This window comes from Schistocerca serialis, chromosome 2 (assembly GCF_023864345.2).
Source record: "Schistocerca serialis cubense isolate TAMUIC-IGC-003099 chromosome 2, iqSchSeri2.2, whole genome shotgun sequence".
NCBI classification, from domain to species: domain Eukaryota; kingdom Metazoa; phylum Arthropoda; class Insecta; order Orthoptera; family Acrididae; genus Schistocerca; species Schistocerca serialis.
In genome coordinates this window covers 1092454533-1092474028 of record NC_064639.1, presented here as the reverse complement: position 1 = coordinate 1092474028, position 19496 = coordinate 1092454533, and the positions used below count along the sequence as shown (strand labels likewise).

General features: G+C 40.5%; 1 protein-coding gene across 1 annotated transcript in view; it reads left to right on the top strand.

Annotated features, from left to right (window-relative positions):
• LOC126458549 (Golgi apparatus protein 1) overlaps positions 1–15592 on the top strand; it is a 156758-nt gene extending 141166 nt beyond the window's left edge. The window contains exons 15-16 of the mRNA XM_050095669.1: positions 5165–5271; positions 13066–15592. Coding sequence (XP_049951626.1) covers positions 5165–5271; positions 13066–13230 — 272 coding nt within the window. The 3' untranslated portion in view covers positions 13231–15592. The remainder of the gene's footprint in view (positions 1–5164; positions 5272–13065) is intronic.
• Positions 15593–19496: the final 3904 nt, after the last annotated feature.

Here is a 19496-nt window from a genome sequence, read left to right as displayed (position 1 = left end):
AACAAAATGGATTTCTGTGGCTGGGAGCTATCAAGTTAATTAAAATAAATTCACATAATTATGGAAGGCTAAATTTTGTGATTAGTTTCAGTTTTCTGATTTTATTTTATTTCCAGGCTGTAAACAACAACAATTAGAAGTTTAGTTTCACTAAATTCAACTGCCTCGCACATCATTCAAACATCTGTTCAGTGCAGTGCCGTGATATGTCTATGGACTCAAATGGAATACTTCCCGACCCCGCAAGGAACTCCTTGAAAAACAGCCAGCTAATCTGTATCCTGGTAAAGGAAGCCTCTGAATTGTCAAATTATTTAAGTGGTGCTCCAACATATCAATAATTTCAGAGTCAACATCTATAAGCAGTTCACTAACTTTATCTCTAATGCTTCTTATATTTTGATGAAATATGCTAATTCCTTCTCTACTTGGAAGCCTTTAATTAGAGGGACTTCCTTTTAGCAGGTATATCTATCATCTGACTTCAATCTAAAAAAAGGTGCAGCTGTAACACCAACTACTACAGGAATTTTTCCATGAGTGATCCCACCACCACCCACTACACTGTCACCTATAAGCTTTGCCACCCTCCCCTTCGCATACCTATTGAGGTGCAGGCCATGCCTGGTTCCTCTGGACACAGACTGCAGGAAGCAATACATAGAGTGCAATCTTGGGCTCTGCTCATGGCTTCCCATTTTCACCTGCCAAAACATGTGTTATGAATTTCTGCCATCACCATAAAGTGCTTCCCCATCTGGATCTGTACCTTGATCACCTCAGTGTGGTGGATTCTCATTGTTCCTTGTGACTGGTCTTTGATGCCTGATTGAGATGGTTGCCCCATCTCCGTCAACTAAAGCAGACATGTTGGTCACAATTCAGTTAGCAGACAATGCCTCAGCGGCTGACCTGGCTTTGTGGGTTATTCGTGAAGGGGGTTTTCACCAACCTCTCTAAGAGTAGGTGCCTCAGCTTTGTCAGCCCATTGAGGGTTTGGCAGGATGCCCTGTTGCTCCCTCTGCCCCAAATGGGCAACATCTGTCTGAGCTTGGTGGTCTTCCCCAGTACTCACCCTACCCATGCTTTTGCTCTTTTTCCTCCTCTTCACATGTTCTGTTTGACTTGGCATTTTCCTGTGGTTCTGTTGCCCGTCCATGTCACTAATCATTTCTGGGTATTGTTGGGTGGGGTGCTTCTGGTAAGTGGGGGTTGGGGGGGAGTGGTATGTCCCCATTCACACTTTCTGTCTTTGGGGGCTTTTGGCTTCTCCCTGAACAGGGCACCTTATCTTCATTCCTTCATTTCCCCCCTTTTCTTCTTCCTTGTTCTTTCTCTCAGCTTTATTGACATTCAGTACATCTTGAGGTTTTCTTTCCATGGGTTTCACACACTAGACCTTTCTTTGTTATGTAATTTTGTTGACTTACCTATTCCAGCTAAGTGGGACTGATGACCTCTTAGTTTATCCTTTTAATCATTAAATCAACCAACCACCTGTATCCTTGTTTGTCACTGTCAATGCCACCTCCCTGTACACTGATATCTCCCACAGCAATGTTTATAGTAGTAAATCTCCCACTGTCTTGCCCACCCCAAACCCACTACCTCGTTCCTTATACATTGATATATCCTTAACTACAACTAATCCTTTGAGGGGAAATTTTCCATGGCTTCACGAAAATCTCCATCCATTTAGAGCTCATCAACCATCAACAGTACCTCCAGTGCAATAGCTGTGATTTCTTCCTCACTTAGCAGTGTCTCTTCCATACAGTGAAGCCACCTGCACACTGCCTTAATGAGTAGTCCTGTTCCCAGCATGCTCAAGGTCTCACTGAGATCTGCACAGACAAGCTTTTGTCCTTCAAATCTAGTCCATAAACATATTTTCTGTGCCGTGTCCACAGATGTTTCTAATCATCCAGATACACCACCAACCACTGCACAGAACCATCCTTCCATTACCCGATGTCACTCAGATTGGAACAACTTAACCACATCACCTGCCAGAGCATTGTCTACGTTTCATCGTACTCTGAAATGAGGAAAATTCTTCAAACCTCTCCCAAAGCAGCATTCTCCCACCCACTTAATCTAAATACATCCTGGTCCACTGTTATGCCACAGCCAAGCCCAATCAAATGACTTATGAGTTGCCAAAGTCAGTTGCCGTGGGCAAGTCGCATCCACCACCACCACCACCACCACCCATAGCTATCTTTTCCCTACAGTGTGCAGAAGTCACTGCTCCACACATGTGACAATTCTTTCTTCGTATCACAGAACAATGGCTGGATAGGGACTGGAACTCCACCATTGAATGTTCAAGATGTGGAGATAGATAGCCGGAACTGATGAGTCGTGGTGTGCAGGAATGGCATGGTTAAAGTGTATCAAAAACCACACAAGGTGATGCTCACCAAGAGGTTACCAATCAGATAAATAGAGGACATTACATGGACTACATCAGCCATTCTCTCTCTCATATGAACAATACAGCAGCTAACTGTCTCGTTACGTGCATCTGTTAGTTTGTGTACCCACCCATCAGACAACCTATACTTTGGAGCAATATATGACCCTATTGTTCCTGTAATGCATCAAAGTAGATTGAGAAATATTACAAAGTCATTTGAAACACCATCAAATATAGTTCCTAACCATTGCCGTAAGCTGTGTATGACAGCTTTGTGGTTGCGGAATCAGGATGACTGTCCACTGTTTTCAGTATCTCTATAACTACTTCCAACTGGTTTCATATATCAGTTCACAGATCGAATGAAGCAAGGGCTTATCATCTCCAATGCGAATATACAAAGTAAAGTACCTTCTGATTGAGGGCAGCAAAAGTACACTGTGCAACAAGATTAAAGGGCCACTGTTTTGAAGTCCAGTCATTTTTTCCCCCATTGTGATACAGAAGTACAAAATTTGACTTGAAAGTGCCTCCTACCTTCCTCTGCAGTGATGCAAAAACGTTGTGCCCTGTAACCTTACCCTCGGGTAAAACTTCAAACAGTAAGGTATCCATACATGTGAAAAAATGGCCAGAGCTCACAATTTTCTGTGAGATGTAATTTGGTTAATGGTTTCTCATTGGCACCAAATTTCACTACTATTCTCCCAATATCACACAAAGGGAAGGTCTTTACACCTCCTCTTATCCATGTCTCACCCCTTCTCCTGATGCTTCTGCGCTGACCAGGGAGGGGGTGGGGATCAGAAAAATGGTGCACAGTGTTAAAATCATGCCGTTTTCTTATGGGTGACTGAGGAAAACATTTCGGACATAGCACTGCTCAGAACTGACACAAAAGGGCTCAGGATGTGTCATAAAGGGCATGAATCAAACCCTCCCATTCCTTGGGGTGTTCATTTTCACAAATTTTGTGTCCAAAATTGACAGTTTGCAGTTTGATGTACAACAGGATGACAAACCCTCCCCCATCCCAGATGATTCAATCCTTTTCTAAGGACTGCACAGGTCTGCAACCCCATTGAATGCGATATGACACCTTGAGTGTGTAGGGTGACCATAGATTTTTCTCACTGTACATGGTGAAACCATTAGGGTCCATTCAGAACCATTCAATAAATCTGAACATGATATGAAGCAGAAAAGTTTATCTATGCCTTTTCATCCTTCTTTTTTCATCTCACCCTCCTGTGGGTTGTGGGTAGGGAGGTGAGGGGATTATGAAGTTGACACTATTGACACATGTGTGAATAAAATGCCATGTCTCAGATTTCGTGTGCAGCTGCTAGTGTAGAGAGGGTTACCTGTCCTGTTCGTGGGTAGGGATCGGTGGATGGGTGTCTCTCTACAAAGACATTTTTAAAGTGCCCAACAAAGGTGCGCGCAGGTGGCATCAAGAGTGTTGCCGAATGGAGTTTATTAGAGGGATCCTTTGCTGTTGTAGTCACATGTGTATCAACGTCGCATACCCTTGCTGTGCACATGCCACAGGAGGGTGTGAAAAAAGGATATATGGAAAAGCATAAACACCCTCTTCTGCTTTAGGTTATGTCTAAATCCCATCATACGATTTTGAACAGTTCCCAGTGGTTGCATAACTACACTCCAAAGGTGTGAGATCATGTTCAATGGGTTGAAGCCCCATGATGCCCTTAGCGAAGAATTGGATCTCTTGCGGGAGGGGCTGGGAAAGCAGCAGTGTCAAAAGTTGTCAAGAACATCGTACTGTTGCTCACTGCAGATGCAGACTGTCATTTTCTGCTGTGAAATATGTGAACAGAAATGCTTCGAGAGAAGGGATGGATTCAGTCATGTCCTGTAACACATCTTTAGGCCTTTTCGTCTCAGCTCTGAGCAGTGGTGTATCCAGAATGTTTTCCTGGCCACCCATAAGAAAAGTGCACATTTTTAATGCTGGATGTCACTGTTCTGACACATGTCACAGAGGTGTCAGGAGGAGGAGTGGAGATGTAGGTAAGGGGAGGTGTGACAACCTCCCCGTAGTGTGACACATCCCCTGACACCATTAAGCCACAATATGCATCATATAAGCTTCTGAGCTCTGGCTTTCTTTTAGTACATGCCGAGCATGCGGGTGATGTTGCAGGGTACCATGTTTTGCAACAGTACGGAGGAATGCTGTAGTGATGTTCAGGCCAAATTTCGAACTTTTGTGTCACAATGGGAGAAAATCATGGGATTTCAAAAAAGTGGTTCTTTTTGTTACACTGTGTACTTGTCTATGTAGGTTTTTGGCTACATTTCAATTGTGGCTACAGATATATAAAAAAGTTATTGGTAATGAGAACTGCTGCTGCACCAGTCTGTTGCTCCCTCCTATATCAGGCAGTTCATGTTGTTGATGCAGTAACTATAGAAGAGAGGGTCAAATAGGAAAGCTGAAATGTAGTTTTTTGTAAAAGGGCATTTTGTTGCTGTGTAATTGTTTCATTAGTAATTATAAAAAGATATATGTACATATAAGAACATAAGATTTATGTGACCAGAGCCAGTAAGCTATAATTCCTACATAAAACACAAACCAGAATCTCCAATAACTGTGACAAAATGTATGAAATACTGGAAGCATCTGAATAGTTATTCACTCTGCTGAGGATATTGTAGTGAAACAACAGACCTGCAAATTCCAGCTTAATTTACTAATTCAAATTTTACATTTTACAGATGTCCAGTGTTTACAAGAGGTACTCCAGGATCCAACAAAAACTCTTAAACCAGATTGTCAGGAGATGTTGACGAAAAGAATAGAGATGTTCAGGAATGCTGCCTTGGTATGTTACTAATACTTGTATATCTGTGTCTATGCAATCTGTCCATCGAAACAAAAAAATCACTTGAGAAAACTAAAACTATGAGGTAGGACAAAAAATTTAGTACTGCTGATATCTATGCTACTATATAAACACAAGCTGTTGTGTAACGTTATTACCAAAGATCTCAAAAAGTTCTTGGCTGATATACTTAAAATTTTTACACGTTACTAATATAGTATAACAGGGAGACATTGTTACCAAAACATCTCGAGAAGTTGTTGATCATCTTGCTTCAAATCTTTACATGATACTTTAATAAATTTAAGATGGGCACAGGTTATATATATTTCTGTAAACAACAAAGATGCTGTAACTTACTAAACGAGAAAGTGCTGGTATGTTGATAGACACAATAAAAAACACACAAATTTCAAGCTTTCGCAACCCGAGATTGCTTCATCAGGAAAGAGGGAAGGAGAGGGAAAGACGAAAGGATGTGGGTTTTAAGGGAGAGGGTAAGGAGTCATTCCAATCCCGGGAGCGAAAAGACTTACCTTAGGGGGAAAAAAGGACAGATATACACCTCCCCCCCCCCCCCCCCCCCCCCCCACACACACACATCCATCCACACATATACAGACACAGGCAGACATATGTAAATGCAAAGAGGTTGGGCAGAGATGTCAGTCGAGGCGGAAGTACAGAGGCAAAGATGTTGTTGAATGACAGGTGAGGTACGAGGGGCGGAACTTGAAATTAGCGGAGGTTGAGGCCTGGTGGGTAATGGGAAGAGAGAATATATTGAAGGGCAAGTTCCTGTCTCCGGAGTTCTGATAGGTTGGTGTCAGTGGGAAGTATCCAGATAACCTGGACGGTGTAACACTGTGCCAAGATGTGCTGGCCGTGCACCAAGGCATGTTTAGCCACAGGGTGATCCTCATTACCAACAAACACTGTGTGCCTGTGTCCGTTCATGCGAATGGACAATTTGTTGCTGGTCATTCCCACATAGAAGGCTTCACAGTGTAGGCATGTCAGGGAATTTACACCATTAGACAAATTTTATTTAAAACTATGCAAAATACTGTCACTGAAGCTACTGTCCTCAGTGATGTAGCAGAAGGAGACATCCCGCAACCCCGTATACAAAATGATTCCTACTGATTTACTCAAACATTTTAAGCGACTTCAATTCCCAGTCAAGGCTTTGTTGGCAATAACAATAAACAAGGCTCAAGGTCAGAGAGAGGGGGGAAGAGGACATGGACAGAGAGAGGGGGAGGAGGTGGTGGAGAGAGGGGGAGAAAGGGGGGGGGGGGAAGGAGGTTAGGATTTCCCATAGATGTTTAGCAGTTTCGAAGCATTGCCAGGACCACTGATACTCATGTAAAAGTATACAACACTGTCATAGCTTTCAGAACAATTAGTTTCTTCCTCAGGGTAGTGAGAGGGGTAGGTTGGGAAAGATTAAAAAAGAGGGCCAGAGCACTCTGATCAGTGAATGAGAGGATCCCACCAATGTATAGGCAATTTTTGTTTATACATTTAACAGAAGTCACAAGATGCCAGAAAATAAGCATAAACATGAGTAAAACATACTGATACAACATGAAATGAATTCTTAGGTTAGAAAAATTTGATTGCTAACTCTTTAATGAGAATCCCCTACGGTGTAATTTCTAGTAGTAGTAATCAGTGTGTCAAAGACCTTCCTAAGAGATCAGAACAGTGAGAATTTTTTTTAAACACACTAAAGTCTAGAATGATGACCAGCATATTGTTATTTAAGATGTTAGGCTGTGTGTCATCTAGCTGAGAATGTGATATCTTCCTATACATTTTATTTATGTTTTCGTTGTCTGTGCAGTCTGTGTTTGGGTTTGTTAACTACCAGAAATCGCATGACCATTATATCGCAATAATTTTTATTTGATGCTTTGGCTGGATACCCTTTCTGTTTCTACAAATGTGAAGTAGCCTAATAGTAAATACAAGGGCTATCTAGAAAGTAACAGACATTAATAAAAAATTAACAATATGCAAAAACGAAATGTTATTGTAACAGGTTTGTCAGTACCATCTGAAGAAATGTGCCACTTGAAATTGGATTTTGGGAACCCACTTAGCAAAAAATTGTGGTAATCAAGCTTGTCCACTACAATTTCATGCACCAAACTCCATGAAATTTTTGGGAAAATGTGAAAGTTCCATAATTGCGAAATAAGGATTTTCAGGAATTCTGTCTGTGATTTTCATCACCAGTTCATCAGTCATTGTGCTAGTCCTACCATTCTGGTCCCCACTGTGAACATTGGTAGGGCCATTTTAAAATCAGTGCACAATTGGCTCACTCAGTTTTCACTCATTATTTCTTTTCCATACACATCACAAAGGTCACAATAAATTTCAGTTGGTTTGCAGTTTTTTGCCAACAAAATCCTAGTCGCAGAACGCGCCTCATACGTGGTGGGATTTTCTATTGCAGTGTACATTTTAACACATCACAGAAAGCAAAGTAGCAGACACAGACCACATGCTACCACGGCTGGATGCGTGCTGATTTTAGAAACATTATGGCATCAAGATGGCAGATGCAGCCCCACCCACTACCACAATAGATCAAAATGTCTGTTACTTTCTGGATAGTCCTCGTAGTTTGTGAACTGTGTAAACTACATTCTGTATGTGTTCTTATTTTAACTGTTTGTATGTTATTTACTTGAGATGGAAATGAGAAACCAGCGTGGCATTTGACAAGTGTAGAAAACCACCTAAATATTATGCTCAGTCTGGCTAGTGTACCATACCATCAGTGATCAGTAATCAAGCATATGCATTCAGTACAGTTCTGTCTCACTTCCTCGTCACAAGTAATCACACCCTGTGTTAAGCTATGTGAACTTCACTTGCATTTTCAGATGTGAGGGTGGTTTGAAAAGTTCTCGGAATGGAATAGAAAAAAAGTACTTACAGCACTGAAACTATTTTTATTTTTCAATGTAACCTCCTTGTAGATTAATGCACTTGGTCCAACAGTGTTCCAGTGCGTTGATCCCATCTTGAAAATGAGTTTCCAACAGGCCTGCAAAATTGTTGTCAACTCCGGCTATCAGTTCTTCATTTGAAACGAATCTTTGTCCACCAAGAAAAATTTTCAGTTTTGTGAAAAAATGGATGTCTGATAGGGCCATATCAGGTGAAGAAGGCAGCTGTGGCAACAATTCATACCTCAGTTCATGTAATTTTGCTATGGCGATGGCACGTGTATGTGGGTGCACATTGTCTTGATGGAAGATAACTTTCTTCATGCTAAACTTGGCCTTTTTTCGTGTATCTTTTGTTGGAATTTGTCCAGGAGGTTAGCATAGTATTCTCCAGTAATTGTTTACCCAGTAGGGACATAATCTACAAACAGAATCCCCTTCGTATCCCCGAACATTGGTGCCATGACCTTTCCTGCTGAAGGAATTGTCTTTGCTTTCTTTGGTGGTGGCAGAAAATCAGCATGTTTCCACTGCTTTGACTGTTGTTTTGTCTCTTTGGTATAGTAGTGCATCCAAGTTTCATCTGTGGTCACAAACTGGCACAAAAAATCTTGGTTGTTTCTCCTAAAACGGGCCAAACATTGTTCCGATATGTCCAGTGTCAAGAGTCATGGCACCCATCTTGCAGATAATTTTTTCATTTCTAATTCTTCACTTAAAATGTGATATACACCTTTAGATGACATCTGGCAAGCATGAGCAATTTCACACACTTTCAGCCGGCAGTCATCCATGACCATTTTGTGCACTTTTGCATTGATTTCTGGAGTAGTGACACATCTTGGCTGACCACTGCGTGGATCATCATCTAAGCTGCCCTGACCAAATTTAAATTTAAATTCATTTGTCCACTTGGCAACAGTTGTAATGAAGGAGCAAAGCCCCCAGTGTATTCTGGAAATCGGCATGAATGTCATTTGCTTTCATACATTTCTTTATGAAGTCACTATGTGGGAACAACAACAGAGCCACATCACCACTACAGCTCTCTTCCAAGAGCACTGACGTGGCATGTGTTTACAGACAACAGTCCAATGAGTATCATGTGAACAAGTCGTTGCGCTAGTGCTGACCTCTCATTGTGATTCTGAGAACTTTTCAAACCACCCTCATGTAATGCGACATTCACTGTTCTCGTGAGAAAGAAGATTTAATTGTTAATGGCTCTAACCAAGCATAGTTTCCACTTCCACAAATCATTACAGTAACAGTGTGGGAATCGTTTATGTACCAAATCCACACGATTTTCTTGGAAATGTGCATTGTAACCTGCAAGGAGTACAAAATGCTTATGAGAAAATCAGCCATGCTGCTGATACATCCAGTATAAATTTAGTAAACCAGTATTGCTATTGTTATCTTTCAGCTACAGTTACAAAATTTCTGACAATACTTTATGAATATGTAAAATTGCAAGTCGACAATGTATGAGATTCACTTAAAAGCTGTAGATTTGCCCATCAGTGATGGGGCTGGGGGGAGGGGGGGGTGTTAGTTACATAGATTATTTGCAGAATTTATCAGACAGAACTATGCCATAAGAATTTTGTGTGTGTGTGTGTGTGTGTGTGTGTGTGTGTGTGTGTGTGTGTGTGTACTGCATACTGCCACTGGGTGGTCCACCTTGCTTTTGGCAACAGTATGGCAGTGGCCATTCATTCTGGTTGACAGCTTGTTGGTTGCTGTACCAATGTAAAATGCTGTGCAGTAGTTGCAGCAGAGCTGGTATATAACATGGCTGCTTTCAAAGGTGGTCCATCCTCTGATGGCATAGGATAAGTCTGTAACAGGACTGGAGTATGAGGTGCTGTGTTGGTGGATGGAACAGGTCTTGCATCTGGGTCTTCCACAAGGGTATGATCCCTGTAGCAGGGGACGGGGATGGGACTGGCATAGGGATAGACTAGGATGTTGTGGAGGTTGGGTGGGTGTCAGAACACTACTTCGGGAGGGGATGGAAGCATCTTGGGTAGGATGTACCTCATTTCAGGGCATGGTGATCCCTGTGGCAAGGGATTAAGGATGGGAGTAGCACAAGGACGGACTAGAATGTTGTGAAGGTTGGGTGGGCGGCAGAACACTACTTTGGGAGGGGATGGAAGTATCTTGGTTAGGATGTCCCTCATTTCAGGGCATGATGATAGGTAGTCAAAGCCCTGACAAAGGACGTGGTTCAGTTGTTCCAGTCCTGGGTGGTATTGGGTGACAAGGGGGAGTGCTTCTTTGTGGTTGGTTCTTGGGAGGGATCTGAGGTTCATGTGTGTCTGGGGATGTGACACAGGAGATCTGTTTGTGTATTATGTCTGGGGGTCATTGCCTGTCTGTGAAGGCCTTTGTGATGCCTTCAGCATATTGGGCTAGGTAGTTCTCATCGCTGCAGATGCATCTGCTATGGGTGGCCGGGCTGTATGGGAGGGGTTTTTTAGGGTGGAAGGGGTGGCAGCCGTTAAAGTACAGGTAGTGTTGGTGGGTTTGATGTAGACTGAGGTGTGGATGGATCCATCTGAGAGTAGGAAATCAACATCTAAGAAGGTGTCACAATGGGTGGAGGAGGACCAGATGAAGTGTGTGGGAGATAAGGTGTTGAGACTGTGGAGGAATGGGGATAAGGTGTCCTGGCCTTGGGTCTAGATTATAAAGATGTCATCAGTAAACATGAACCAGACCAGGGGTTTGGGGAAGCTAAGAATGTTTCCTCTAGGTGTCCCATGAAGAGGATGACACAACAGGGCGGCATGCAGGTCCCATGGCTGTGCCACGAATTTGTTTGTGTGGCTTCCCTTCAAAGATGAAGTAGTTATGGGTTAGGATGTAATTGGTTAGGTGTATGAGGAGTGAAGTGGTGTATTTGGAATCTGCAGGGTGTTGGGAGAGCTAGTGTTCAATTGTGGCAAGACCGGGGCAAGAGGGATGTTGGTGAATAAGGAGGTAGCATGTACAGTGACGAGTAGGGACCTGGAAGGTAAGGGTGTGGGAGTGGCAGAGAACCAGTGCAGGAAGTGGTTGGTATCTGTAATGTGGGAGGCTATGTTTTAGACAATTGGTTGCAGGTGTCAGTCAATAAGGGCTGACATTATTCGGTGGGAGCACTGTAACTAGTCACAATGGTGTTTCACTGCCCATCCAACCTCCATAACATCCCATAGCACCCCTATGACATTCCCAAATCCTATGCCACAGGGATCATACCCTTGCAGAAAAGACGTGCCCTATTCACCCACCCAGCACCACCTACTCCAGTCCCGTCATAGGCTTAACCTACTCCATCAGAGGTGGGGACACCTGTAAAAGCAACCATGTAATATACCAGCTCTGCTGCAACACTGCACACCATTTTACACTGGTATGACATCCAACCAGCTGTCAACCAGAATGATTAGCCACTGCCAAAGTGTTGCCAGAAGCAGGGTGAACCACTTTGTGGCACAAAATGCAGCAGAGCACTAAATGCGAGATTTCAATGGCTACATCCAACTTTTGTCATCTGGATCCTCCCCACCAGAACTAGCTTTTCTGAGCTGCTCAGATGGGAGCTATCCTTGCATCACATCCTGTGCTCCTGTAACCTCCCTGTCCTAAACATAAGGTAACTCGCTGTCCTCCACCCCCCACCCATTAGTGTGTGTGTGTGTGTGTGTGTGTGTGTGTGTGTGTGTGTGTGTGTACACCATTCACCATCCCAGTACCCCCGCCTAATACGTGCCAAGTAGTTTTGTGCTGCCATCTCATACCCTAATCTGTGAAATCGCATGTACAGCCACCTGCCACCTGCCCCCTCTACTTGCACTCCTAGCTAACCCACAGACTGCTCCCACACTCCCATGAACTGCTACACACTGCCCCACAATCCCCTCCCTGCCTCCTACCACTTGCATCTTTCACCCCACCCCATCCCACCCTGCACCACCACTTCACTCCACTACACTCACAGTGGGCCAGGAAAGAGCTGGCAGTCAACTGAGCAGAATGCAGGGAGACAGGCATGTGCAGTGTGTGTGTGTGTGTGTGTGTGTGTGTGTGTGTGTGTTTGTTTCTCCTACAAACTTGAGAAGGGAAATTTTATTCCGAAAGCTAGCAAAGCACATATCTTTTGTTCGTGTGCCTGTCAACGGCACAGCACTTCTGCCTTTTGGTGAGTCGTCTCCTTTGTTCCTAAATAATACAATTTTACTGAAACATCTGAAGATTTCTCTGCATTACAGTGAAGAAAACTGTGTGTACCATCTATTTTAAGACATTAGGTGCATCAGTTGTACATTCCAAATCAATATTGGACTCTTCTGGTAAGGAACTACTTTCTCTGTATTATCTATGTCACCTGTTCATGAAGTAATCCAGAGCTCATAATAAAGTAGTGAGCCTATTTGTTCACTTAAAGAATCCTAAGTGCTTCATAACTTCTTAATTTACAACCCCACTCCTGATGCAAAGTCCATGTAGATTTCTGTGATAGTGCCAAATGGAGTCTTAAAAGTTAGTGAATGTTTTCTTTTTTCTCTCAAGGTTTTCCAGATCTTGAAGTACTGCTGTCTGCTCACTTAGTGGAATGTTTATTTTTGTTTTACTTTTTTATTGTTGAGACCATTACTATCAGCTTTTTTTTCTTTTTAAATGAAAATCAACAATACAGAAATCATGTTCTTGTAGAAATATATTCCTATCCAAAAGCCAAATACTGCTGGAAGTAGAATTTTTACAGCCTCGAGAAGATTTCTTATTTAAAGTTACTATGTGACTATCGATTCACAGTTTCTTTTCACCGTTCCAGGTAGTGGCACCAGAAACTATTGAAGAGTTGTATGCAACAGTTTCACGATCACCTTCAAAAACTTATTTCATGATCGTGGCCCTGACAATGATTGGTGTTATCTTCATAATGGGTCTCTCATGTGGACGTCTCACACGAAGAACTCTGTTAATGAAAAATAAGTAGTGCATTGTGTAACAGTGAATATTGTGTATGTATATATATATATATCCTGTATATGTGAATTGTTTATAAATGACTGAAGACAATTTGTTTTGTAAGCGATAATGTACATATGGATGAATGTTTGGCACGGCTGAATTTTTAGTTGTTACTGTGTGTCCTGTTCCATGAACTAAATAAGACATATCAGAAGAACATTTTTGACACTGGAACTAAATCAAGTTTAAACTGTTGTTCTTTCTTACAAACATTTTTTCTTTTTGTATGCTGTAAAATTAGTATATTATTTGCATTTAGATCTTTTAATTTTCCTGTTGTAATGAATGGAGAAAATAACACCATAAGCCACTACACCAGTAGTTTGTATGCTGCAAGAAATGATGTGGACTTTTAAGTGTGTTGTATCTTACTGTAATTAAGTCATTTGTCAGTGCCATGTCTGTGTTATAGTTTCCAGTCAGTAATATGCTTACAACGAATACAGATTTTGGGTTATGAGGGTATTAACAGGACATTTAAGAACTTGTTTCTAGAGGTAGATAATTAGAAGCTACATGAAATAATGGTGTCAGAAGGAAAGCCACTTCAGGACAAAAGAGAAGTGTGTCCCATTATGTTTTGTCTCGTGCTGTTTTCGATTCTTGGAGCAAATTGTTGTACTACTTTATATCTTTAAGGTTTTACACCAATTTGCTTCTTGGGAAGTAAGTTAAATTCAGAGTTTTGCCATAATTTCCTATACTATTTCAAATTTAAACTGAACAGAGCTGGCACATTCTTTGTATAAAATTTCTGTATTACTTTGCAATTTTTAAGATATCATCAGATTGTTATGTAGCTTTCCTCTGTTATGGATAATCTGGTAAACATTGTTTTTCAAATTAAAACAATAGAACCAAGGGGTACATGTAGTGAAAATTATTTAATACTTTTGTGTAAGTTTTGGTAAATTTAATGCTTAACAGGTATAATTTCATTGCAAGTCTGCACCAGTTTTCTTGCTATTCTTTACAATGAGAAAGTTTACAGAATAACCACAGTAGCAAAGACACGATAAGTGTTTTTTTGTGTTTTGGCGTTACTGCTCACACAACAAAAACAGACTTCTGTATTATAAAAAATAATAAGGCAATCATTTGAAAATCAGCTAAATTACAGAGGAACTGTATCCCAGACAGTGCAAACAGCAAATTTTGTGTAAATTTCTGTTGTCCCGTTACTGCTTTTTTTCTGATTTAAATATATTTTGATGATATATATGTTAGTTTTATAACTTTCATGTTAATGACAAAGAATGTTTACACCAAAATTATTAAATATAATCAGATTTTTGTATTTCCAGCTAATATTGCTCATAGGTAAGAACAGTGTGTATCCTTCATGTGTCTTTTACATATATATATATCATGTTTCGGGATACTTTGAGGGGCTTTGACTCACAAGAAAACTTTCACCTTGAATTGGATTAAAGTGAATAAAAGTATCCATTAAATGAATAAAAGATCTTGAATTGGATTAAAATGATTAAAAGTATCCATTAAAATGAGTAAAACATCTTGCATTATCAATCTTCTGGTAGGAATGTCACTATTTCCACTATTTCTAAGACAATACCAGGTACAGAATAAGAAGAATCATATTTAGAATCAGTTAGTCTGTATTCAAACCTTGGTCCTTAAGCACTGCCTTTCATACACAAATATGTAATTTTTTGTTTTTCATTGCAGTATCAATTTTGAAATTATGTTCCTCTCCTTTTCGTTAAAGACAAAGGCTTGGTGAATTTGTAAGCTACAAATGCCATCTACTTAATTTTATTGTTTGTATTAACAACCTCTTTGTATTTAGAGTAATTGGTTTCTGTACCACTCCTTAATCTGCATGTGACTTTTTGTGGTGTGTGTTATATTTTCCAGATATATTGCAAGTTTCCATGAATTCTGCAACTTAATGTACAGTAAGAATTATAATAAAGGTGAGAAAACTTTCTATTATGATGAAGAAACGTGTGTATTATGTAATTTATTTGGTGATGTATACAAAAAACACAGTGGAAATATCAGATAAAATTGAAATGAGATAAATGTTTCTCACTCCATTGACTGATGAACACATGGTGTTGTTCTTTATTTCTGATCAAATGTAGTGTCATCATATCTTCTCTTTCTCCTTTCACTGTTTCTGTTTCAATAAACTAGAAGATCTGCTGTTGGTCTTTTATAGCTTTGTATGATGATGAATCAGGTCCACTGATTCTGCACGAATTGTATGGGTTGTTATTACCCAACAGTTTTATGAGATGTGAAATCTCAAGCTGCTGACACACACACACACACACACACACACACACACACACACACACACACACACACACACACACACGTCAAAAAAAAACTAATGTTTGGCAGGGTTCTAGTTCCGTCACTGTGATGCATCTCTAAACCTTTAAATGCTTCAGACTGCATTTACACTCAAATGGCTGAAAAAACTGTTCATTTTAGTCTTGCAACCTTAAGTAATATAACTGCTCCCACATGACATTAAAGACACCATGTGTTACCATTTTAAGTTTTGCAAATGTCCCCTTTTGAGTTTTATTAATATATTTGTTTAACTGTAATTGTACAGTCAGAAAAGAATTGCTTGTATATTGTTTGTACTGCATGTAAATATTGTCACTGATTCTCAGCAATGAGATTCTTTTCCCCTAAATGTATTAGAGATTGAAAGAAGAATTTTTACTGTTTATATTTTTAACACATTTTATAAAGGATTATTTTGTAATGAAAATAAATGATGATTTAAACTATCATTATTTTAAGTAAAAATGTGAATAATATTGTCATTTTAGCAACCATTTTGACACCAGGCATTAAATATATGTATAAGTTTTTAAATGAAAGGCTCTAATTCTGTAGTTCTGTGAAATATTGTAAATGTCCTTGTCATCCCACCATGGGGAAAAATGAATATGAGTTTAGGTATTGTTTAGAGTTTCCTAGAAAGATTTAAAAAGTTCATGTTATCATGTGCTTCTGGAGATGAGTAGCTTCCAACATGCTCATAAAAGATTAGGCATATTTCTCACTTCAGTTGTAATTGGCTAATTTTGATCAATTGACCCACGTAGTCTTTATATTTGATTTGTGTTAGTACTAGAACAGAAACTATGCACACTGAAAATGTATGCAGTATTTTCTTCTGTAAAGAAACTGAGGTGCTATTGAAATAAATTCTTTTATATAAAAATTATTATTTTGTTCTGAGTTATGAGCGGGAATGTCTTAATACATTATAATTTCGAACTTCTTTCTTTATTTTACTTAGTACCCGATATTCTGATAATGCACTCACTGCATCAGGACTTCACAAGTGGTTTTCAGGTGACTTATGGTGAGCCTTGCCTTATTGAACTTTGGAGAAATGCACACCACTTGTCCTGTTCCACTGTTAATATCCAAAATAGGAAATGTATGTTGCAGTTTAGCAAGAACCAAGTCTCTCGAGCCAAACATTTGCGGAGCAGGAGAGCTACATGCCCTTTGGAGTGTTCTAATTGTGCTTCTGGCTAGTGAAGAAAATGATACAATCATCCATAATGCAACACAGTGTCATAGCAAAGTGGCACTACTGTTGGATAATATAAAATTTTTAAACATGTTCCTACTCTGCCACACAGCAGGAAGTCTGTGGCGGCATTGAAGACTAGTGGCCTACCTGAGAGCTCAACCTCATAGATCTTGTAGACTGTATGGCTTGCCTAAAATCCATTAAAAAAATGGTCCATTGAGATGATCATTAGGGATATTGGTTCTCACACCTATAGGGTAGCCAGATATAGAACCAAGTTAATGACCACCATATTTGGTCATTGTGAATGTCGCACTGAAAATTCTCAGATGTTTACTGACATAACTGAGCAAATAAGAGTTGGATCAAACAACATTATGGTTGAATTGGATGTAGTCTCTCTGTTTACAAAAGTCCTCGTGGGAGGTACGTTGAACCTGTTGGTAGACCACTTTTCTCCCGAGATCAAAAGTTGTTTAATCACACTCTGATGACCAATTGTTCTTTGTATGTTAGAAAATTTTATTAAATAATTGATGGATTGACCATGGATTTCTCCTGTAGTGGCTAACTGCTTTATGGAGCAATTCAAGCAATGCAGTTTAAATTTGGCTTCTCTTTCCCTGTCTTCCCTCTAGCCTTTGTTTTACATCATATTTGTGATAAGGCCACAAGGATGGAGAGGACTTAAATCAGGTGGCGGCTCAGCCTCTCTCTGCACCACAAGCCGATGCACACCGACTTACACCTCAGTGTACAGTTTCCACCACCCAGGCCACAAGTGTGTGCTTTCTAAAATACACTACTGTGTGCAAACGTTTGCATAATGTGTCACTAGACACTGAGGCAACGCATCTTTTTCAGCAAATAAGAATTGTTTTCCCCAACAAAGGGAAAACGGTAGGTGCCTATTTCGAGAAGTTATCATTAAGCTAGGTTCACCAAGACGTGTGAAGCATTAATTATCATATGATGCCAAGCTTAGGCGTGCGTCAGGTACTGTCAAGTGTTGTACACACAACAGAGCAATGTGTGAACTCAGTGCAATAGGGCTGCCTAGCAGGTTGCCTATCCAACCTGCGCTTGACCATCGACAAACTGAGTGGTGCTCTAAGTGGTGCTTTTGGACTGCCAATGATGAACAGATCCCCCTTCCACGTTTTGCTTTTGCTTCACCCCGACACGGGTTGCAACAGGTGGCTTGTCTCCCAGACTTGGATCAGTGGGAGACAGCACTTCAAATTTGTTCACGTATCCTAGATCTGCCACTAACACACCATTCACTGTCAAGTCAATGAGTGATGATAGACCCTGTGCTTTCTGTAGAGGAGATGATATCTGCAGGAATGTATTGTACTTGAAGTACGTTAGGTATGTATGGTGCATGTCTCTTGATGGTTTGCCCAGCATGACTACATGTAGTAACTTTCATTTGCTTTGCAGCAGTAAGGGCAATTCCTAGCAACTAACTCACCCAATGCATGAGAACAACATTCGCAGTGGATCTGCATTGTAACTAGAATGAGATTTTCACTCTGCAGCGGAGTGTGCGCTGATATGAAACTTCCTGGCAGATTAAAACTGTGTGCCCGACCGAGACTCGAACTCGGGACCTTCGCCTTTCGCGGGCAAGTGCTCTACCCCGCGAAAGGCAAAGGTCCCGAGTCCGAGTCTCGGTCGGGCACACAGTTTTAATCTGCCAGGAAGTTGCATTGTAACTAGTGGTTTGTTTTGATACTCACTAACAAAATCAAACTTGAAAATTTTGGTAATTTACTATAAATGCAGACAATATACTCTGCTACTATACGGGAAAACTAAATGTAACATTATGTGACAGTTATAGTGGGTTCAGAACAAATTATTATGCCCAGCTGTAGACCTTTTAAGAGCTACATGTATAATGTGATAGTATACTTTCTCTAAACTGGTTATTTATTGGAGTGAAATTCGGATACAGCTCCGGTACTCACCTGTCAAGGGAAACCTCTGAAAACCCTGGATAGAACTGTCATACCTGCTGTGCGACAGCCTTCTGATGTTGAATAATTGGTCTATGGTTGGTCGACCTATTTCAGCAAGGCCTCATGCAGACAGGGAGTGAGTTGTCTGTGATGGACAGACACTTGTTGTGCCACCATTCACTTTGAACTGTCAGTAGCTCTATGAATTTCCCAAGTTTCTCTCAAAGTTGAGAGCCCACATCAGTGCACCATGAAGATTATAGCCATTGTCCTGGATTAAGTTGTTGTCACATGTACATGTTGCGTATTTAATTTTTGGGCCTACTTTTATAACCTATATTACTCATTGCACATTCTGGTCTCATTTGATTATAGAGTCCCAATAGGTTGACACATGGGACATGATTTTTGTTTCATTAAACAGAATTTCATGTGCCAAGTGACAAATAATTTCTCCCAATCTTGATTTTTAACATACTGTTGGTGTTCTGCATAATCAGAAACTGTATGGATTACTGCTTCCCCACTGATGAGGAATGTCATAAATTTTGGGGACCCTGAGGCCAAGACTGTCTTTAACTGTTTGCAACACCTCTTATCTTCTAGGGTATTTGGAAAGTAGTTCTTAAGACCTGACTGCCCATGAATCTAACTGCTTTATTAGATTGAGCCCCACAGAGATGGAAGAAGTGAAATAGATGAGTCATCTCATTATTGTTGAGCATTATTATTATT